This window comes from Salvelinus namaycush, chromosome 27, assembly GCF_016432855.1.
Source record: "Salvelinus namaycush isolate Seneca chromosome 27, SaNama_1.0, whole genome shotgun sequence".
In the NCBI taxonomy this organism is placed as follows: domain Eukaryota; kingdom Metazoa; phylum Chordata; class Actinopteri; order Salmoniformes; family Salmonidae; genus Salvelinus; species Salvelinus namaycush.
Window position 1 is genome coordinate 18545852 of NC_052333.1, and position 7912 is coordinate 18553763.

At 31.3% G+C, this 7912-nt stretch overlaps 1 protein-coding gene across 1 annotated transcript in view; it reads left to right on the plus strand.

The window, feature by feature from the left end:
* phf14 (PHD finger protein 14) overlaps positions 1-6607 on the plus strand; it is an 88937-nt gene extending 82330 nt beyond the window's left edge. The window contains exon 20 of the mRNA XM_038966185.1: positions 6473-6607. Coding sequence (XP_038822113.1) covers positions 6473-6607 — 135 coding nt within the window. The remainder of the gene's footprint in view (positions 1-6472) is intronic.
* Positions 6608-7912: the final 1305 nt, after the last annotated feature.

Sequence of the window (7912 nt, forward strand, 5' to 3'; positions counted from 1 at the left end):
TTTACTCTGCTCCTCTTCAGCAGACAATAGTGGAGTTAGTAGAGGGGGTGTGTAATAGTTGTGGTATATAAATAATGTAATGCTGTGTAATAGTTGTGTATATAAATAATGTAACTGTGTAATAGTTGTGGTATATAAATAATGTAACTGTGTAAGCTGTGGTATATAAATAATGTAACTGTGTAATAGTTGTGGTATATAAATAATGTAACTGTGTAATAGCTGTGGTATATAAATAATGTAACTGTGTAATAGTTGTGGTATATAAATAATGTAACTGTGTAATAGCTGTGGTATATAAATAATGTAACTGTGTAATAGTTGTGGTATATAATAATGTAATGCTGGTAATAGTTGTGGTATATAAATAATGTAACTGTGTAATAGCTGTGGTATATAATAATGTAACTGTGTAATAGTTGTGGTATATAATAATGTAACTGTGTAATAGCTGTGGTATATAAATAATGTAACTGTGTAATAGTTGTGGTATAAATAATGTAATGCTGTGTAATAGTTGTGGTATATAAATAATGTAATGCTGTAATAGTTGTGGTAATAAATAATGTAACTGTGTAATAGTTTGTGGTATATAAATAATGTAACTGTGTAATAGCTGTGGTATATAAATAATGTAACTGTGTAATAGTTGTGGTATATAAATAATGTAACTGTGTAATAGCTGTGGTATATAAATAATGTAACTGTGTAATAGTTGTGGTATATAAATAATGTAACTGTGTAATAGTTGTGGTATATAAATAATGTAACTGTGTAATAGTTGTGGTATATAAATATGTAACTGTGTAATAGTTGTGGTATATAAATAATGTAACTGTGTAATAGTTGTGGATATAAATAATGTAACTGTGTAATAGTTGTGGTATATAAATAATGTACTGTGTAATAGCTGTGGTATATAAATATGTAACTGTGTAATAGTTGTGGTTATAAATAATGTAACTGTGTAATAGTTGTGGTATATAATAATGTAACTGTGTAATAGTTGTGGTATATAAATAATGTAACTGTGTAATAGTTGTGGTATATAAATAATGTAACTGTGTAATAGTTGTGGTATATAAATAATGTAACTGTGTAATAGCTGTGGTATATAAATAATTGTAACTGTGTAATAGTTGTGGTATATAAATAATGTAACTGTGTAATAGTTGTGGTATATAAATAATGTAATCTGTGTAATAGCTGTGGTATATAAATAATGTAAGCTGTGTAATAGTTGTGGTATATAAATAATGTAACTGTGTAATAGTTGTGGTATATAAATAATGTAACTGTGTAATAGTTGTGGTATATAATAATGTAACTGTGTAATAGCTGTGGTATATAAATAATGTAACTGTGTAATAGTTGTGGTATATAAATAATGTAACTGTGTAATAGTTGTGGTATATAAATAATGTAAGCTGTGTAATAGTTGTGGTATATAAATAATGTAACTGTGTAATAGTTGTGGTATATAAATAATGTAACTGTGTAATAGCTGTGGTATATAAATAATGTAACTGTGTAATAGTTGTGGTATATAAATAATGTAACTGTGTAATAGCTGTGGTATATAAATAATGTAATCTGTGTAATAGTTGTGGTGATATAAATAATGTAATGCTGTGTAATAGTTGTGGTTATTAAATAATGTAACTGTGTATAGTTGTGGTATATAATATGTACTGTGTAATAGTTGTGGTATATAATAATGTAATCTGTGTAATAGTTGTGGTATATAAATAATGTAAGCTGTGTAATAGTTGTGGTATATAATAATGTATGCTGTGTAATAGTTGTGGTATATAAATAATGTAACTGTGTAATAGCTGTGGTATATAAATAATGTAACTGTGTAATAGTTGTGGTATATAAATAATGTAACTGTGTAATAGCTGTGGTATATAAATAATGTAACTGTGTAATAGTTGTGGTATATAAATAATGTAACTGTGTAATAGTTGTGGTATATAAATAATGTAACTGTGTAATAGTTGTGGTATATAAATAATGTAATGCTGTGTAATAGTTGTGGTATATAAATAATGTAACTGTGTAATAGCTGTGGTATATAAATAATGTAACTGTGTAATAGTTGTGGTATATAAATAATGTAACTGTGTAATAGTTGTGGTATATAAATAATGTAACTGTGTAATAGCTGTGGTATATAAATAATGTAACTGTGTAATAGTTGTGGTATATAAATAATGTAAGCTGTGTAATAGCTGTGGTATATAAATAATGTAATGCTGTGTAATAGTTGTGGTATATAAATAATGTAACTGTGTAATAGCTTGTGGTATATAAATAATGTAACTGTGTAATAGTTGTGGTATATAAATAATGTAATGCTGTGTAATAGTTGTGGTATATAAATAATGTAACTGTAATAATTGTGGTATATAAATAATGTAACTGTGTAATAGTTGTGGTATATAAATAATGTAATGCTGTGTAATAGTTGTGGTATATAAATAATGTAATGCTGTGTAATAGCTGTGGTATATAAATAATGTAACTGTGTAATAGTTGTGGTATATAAATAATGTAACTGTGTAATAGCTGTGGTATATAAATAATGTAACTGTGTAATAGTTGTGGTATATAAATAATGTAACTGTGTAATAGCTGTGGTATATAAATAATGTAACTGTGTAATAGTTGTGGTATATAAATAATGTAACTGTGTAATAGTTGTGGTATATAAATAATGTAACTGTGTAATAGTTGTGGTATATAAATAATGTAATGCTGTGTAATAGTTGTGGTATATAAATAATGTAACTGTGTAATAGCTGTGGTATATAAATAATGTAACTTGTGTAATAGTTGTGGTATACAAATAATGTAACTGTGTAATAGTTGTGGTATATAAATAATGTAACTGTGTAATAGCTGTGGTATATAAATAATGTAACTGTGTAATAGTTGTGGTATATAAATAATGTAACTGTGTAATAGTTGTGGTATATAAATAATGTAACTGTGTAATAGCTGTGGTATATAAATAATGTAACTGTGTAATAGTTGTGGTATATAAATAATGTAATGCTGTGTAATAGCTGTGGTATATAAATAATGTAATGCTGTGTAATAGTTGTGGTATATAAATAATGTAACTGTGTAATAGCTGTGGTATATAAATAATGTAACTGTGTAATAGTTGTGGTATATAAATAATGTAATGCTGTGTAATAGTTGTGGTATATAAATAATGTAACTGTAATAATTGTGGTATATAAATAATGTAACTGTGTAATAGTTGTGGTATATAAATAATGTAATGCTGTGTAATAGTTGTGGTATATAAATAATGTAATGCTGTGTAATAGCTGTGGTATATAAATAATGTAACTGTGTAATAGTTGTGGTATATAAATAATGTAACTGTGTAATAGCTGTGGTATATAAATAATGTAACTGTGTAATAGTTGTGGTATATAAATAATGTAACTGTGTAATAGCTGTGGTATATAAATAATGTAACTGTGTAATAGTTGTGGTATATAAATAATGTAACTGTGTAATAGTTGTGGTATATAAATAATGTAACTGTGTAATAGTTGTGGTATATAAATAATGTAATGCTGTGTAATAGTTGTGGTATATAAATAATGTAACTGTGTAATAGCTGTGGTATATAAATAATGTAACTGTGTAATAGTTGTGGTATACAAATAATGTAACTGTGTAATAGTTGTGGTATATAAATAATGTAACTGTGTAATAGCTGTGGTATATAAATAATGTAACTGTGTAATAGTTGTGGTATATAAATAATGTAACTGTGTAATAGTTGTGGTATATAAATAATGTAACTGTGTAATAGTTGTGGTATATAAATAATGTAATGCTGTGTAATAGTTGTGGTATATAAATAATGTAACTGTGTAATAGTTGTGGTATATAAATAATGTAACTGTGTAATAGTTGTGGTGTATAAATAATGTAACTGTGTAATAGTTGTGGTATATAAATAATGTAACTGTGTAATAGTTGTGGTATATAAATAATGTAATGCTGTGTAATAGTTGTGGTATATAAATAATGTAACTGTAATAGTTGTGGTATATAAATAATGTAACTGTGTAATAGTTGTGGTATATAAATAATGTAACTGTGTAATAGTTGTGGTATATAAATAATGTAACTGTGTAATAGCTGTGGTATATAAATAATGTAACTGTGTAATAGCTGTGGTATATAAATAATGTAATGCTGTGTAATAGCGGTGGTATATAAATAATGTAACTGTGTAATAGTTGTGGTATATAAATAATGTAACTGTGTAATAGTTGTGGTATATAAATAATGTAATGCTGTGTAATAGTTGTGGTATATAAATAATGTAATGCTGTGTAATAGCTGTGGTATATAAATAATGTAACTGTGTAATAGTTGTGGTATATAAATAATGTAACTGTGTAATAGCTGTGGTATATAAATAATGTAACTGTGTAATATTTGTGGTATATAAATAATGTAACTGTGTAATAGCTGTGGTATATAAATAATGTAACTGTGTAATAGTTGTGGTATATAAATAATGTAACTGTGTAATAGTTGTGGTATATAAATAATGTAACTGTGTAATAGTTGTGGTATATAAATAATGTAATGCTGTGTAATAGTTGTGGTATATAAATAATGTAACTGTGTAATAGCTGTGGTATATAAATAATGTAACTGTGTAATAGTTGTGGTATATAAATAATGTAACTGTGTAATAGTTGTGGTATATAAATAATGTAACTGTGTAATAGCTGTGGTATATAAATAATGTAACTGTGTAATAGTTGTGGTATATAAATAATGTAATGCTGTGTAATAGCTGTGGTATATAAATAATGTAATGCTGTGTAATAGTTGTGGTATATAAATAATGTAACTGTGTAATAGCTGTGGTATATAAATAATGTAACTGTGTAATAGTTGTGGTGTATAAATAATGTAACTGTGTAATAGTTGTGGTATATAAATAATGTAACTGTGTAATAGTTGTGGTATATAAATAATGTAATGCTGTGTAATAGTTGTGGTATATAAATAATGTAACTGTGTAATAGTTGTGGTATATAAATAATGTAACTGTGTAATAGTTGTGGTATACAAATAATGTAACTGTGTAATAGCTGTGGTATATAAATAATGTAACTGTGTAATAGCTGTGGTATATAAATAATGTAACTGTGTAATAGTTGTGGTATATAAATAATGTAACTGTGTAATAGTTGTGGTATATAAATAATGTAATGCTGTGTAATAGTTGTGGTATATAAATAATGTAATGCTGTGTAATAGTTGTGGTATGTAAATAATGTAACTGTGTAATAGTTGTGGTATATAAATAATGTAACTGTGTAATAGTTGTGGTATATAAATAATGTAATGCTGTGTAATAGTTGTGGTATATAAATAATGTAACTGTGTAATAGTTGTGGTATATAAATAATGTAATGCTGTGTAATAGTTGTGGTATATAAATAATGTAACTGTGTAATAGTTGTGGTATATAAATAATGTAATGCTGTGTAATAGTTGTGGTATATAAATAATGTAATGCTGTGTAATAGCGGCAGGGTAGCCTAGTGGTTAGAGTGTTGGGCTAGTAACCGAAAGGTTGCAAGTTCAAATCCCCGAGCTGACAAGGTACAAATCTGTCGTTCTGCCCCTGAACAAGGCAGTTAACCCACTGTTCCTAGGCTGTCATTGAAAATAAGAGTTTGTTCTTAACTGACTTGCCTAGTTAAATAAAGGTTAAAAATGTAAGTCGCTCTGGATAAGAGCGTCTGCTAAATGACTTAAATGTAAATGTAATAGCTGAGCCGTATGATTCAACACCCGTCAGTGACACTCTCCTGGGGATTACAGCATTCTAATAGAACACCAACTCAGGCAAGGTCATCATTACAGTTCAGCTCCCCCCAGGGAGTCAGAGTCAGCAGCTAGCGAGAGTCAGAGTCAGCAGCTAGCAGGACACAGGGAGTCAGAGTCAGCAGCTAGCAGGACCCAGAGAGTCAGAGTCAGCAGCTAGCAGGATACAGGGAGTCAGAGTCAGCAGCTAGCAGGACACAGAGAGTCAGAGTCAGCAGCTAGCAGCTAGCAGGAGTCAGAGTCAGCAGCTAGCAGGACACAGGGAGTCAGAGTCAGCAGCTAGCAGGACACAGCGAGTCAGAGTCAACAGCTAGCAGGACACAGCGAGTCAGCAGCTAGCAGGACACAGGGAGTCAACAGCTAGCAAGACACAGGGAGTCAGCAGCTAGCAGGACACAGGGAGGGAGAGAGAGGGGTGGGTGAAAAAAAGGAGAGAAGAACAGAGGAATGATTGCAACAGTTAGTGAGAGTAGTCAGAGGGGCCAGCTGAGAGAGAGAGAGAGAGAGAGAGAGAGAGAGGGGGTTCTCATCACTGGGGTTGTCAATGTTTTTGAAAGTCTCTCTCTCTTTTTCCCCATCGACCTGTTAGCAGCGGGACTGGAGATCCAAGGCCCGTAGAGAGGTGATCAATCAGAGAGTTGGTCTTGCAAGGCAAACATCGTCCTGGCTGGGCCACTACACAGCTGCTCTCTACTTCGCCGCATCCTCCAAAACACCCGCCTGATGACAGTGATGAATGAGGAAACGTTCAAAGTGTTTAGGAGTCTCTGACTCCGCTCATCTACATAATAACTGCCGCATGGCATGCTCTCATCTCACTCCTCCTCTCCTCATCTTTGATGTGCTCCATTCAACTTCTACCTCATCTTACTTTTCCTCTCATCGCACACATCTTCTTTTCTCTGCTCTCTCTCTTTCGTGTTGACGTATCTGTTCGTCATCTAATCCTTGGTGCCATGTAGGCTTGGGCGGTATACCGCATATACCGTATACCGGTGTATAGGGAAATAGCCAGGGGATATCTAGCCAGTTATAACTATTTATTCAAAAAAATTATATCTGTAGGTATTGGATATCTGTAGGTACTTTTTAAGTAAATACCTTCAGTCAACTTGTGCAATACGTTCAGTGATGGAAAAAGTACCCAATTGTCTTACTAGAATAAAAAAAAAATCCTTATGTTAAGCAAAGCAGACAGCACAATTTTTCTTGTTTTTAAAATGTATGGATAGCCGAGGGCACACTCCAACACTTGGACATTATTTACAAAAGACACATTTGTGTTTAGTGAGTCCGATAGCCCAGAGGCAGTAGGGATGACCAAGTGTTCTCTTGATAAGTGTGTGAATTTGACCATTTTCCTGTCCTGCTAAACATTCAAAATCTAAAGAGTACTTTTTGTTGTCTGGGGAAACATATGGAGTAAAAGGTACAATCATTTATTTAGGAATGTAGTGAAGTAAAAATAAAAGTTCTCAAAAAGGTCCCGTGTGGCTCAGTTGGTAGAGCATGGCGCTTGCAACGCCAGGGTTGTGGGTTCATTCCCCACGGGGGGACCAGGATGAATATGTATGAACTTTCCAATTTGTAAGTCGCTCTGGATAAGAGCGTCTGCTAAATGACTTAAATGTAAATGTAAAAATATAAATAGTAAAGTTAAGTACAGATACCCCACAAAAAACGATTTAAGTATTACTTACACCAGTGTATACGTTAGGATAGGAGATCCTTCATTTCACCTTCCCCAGTCATGTGATGTTTGTTAACAAGCACACCAAGATAAGAGACCGGTGCCTTGCGAGTCATTCACTGTTGTGCGGCACACACCAGGTGATCTAGTTACAGCCGGCTAGATATCTTATAACTATTAAGTTAACTGTGTAAAATGTGCAAAATGCTCTGCAGTTGTGCATTTGGTTTGCTAACGTAGCAGCTAATTATCTATCTAGCTATGTATTTAGCTTCTTCGAAAATCCTGCTTCGCTTGGTAACAGCAAAGATGGGATCAAGAGCTTTGCAGTCGAATTCT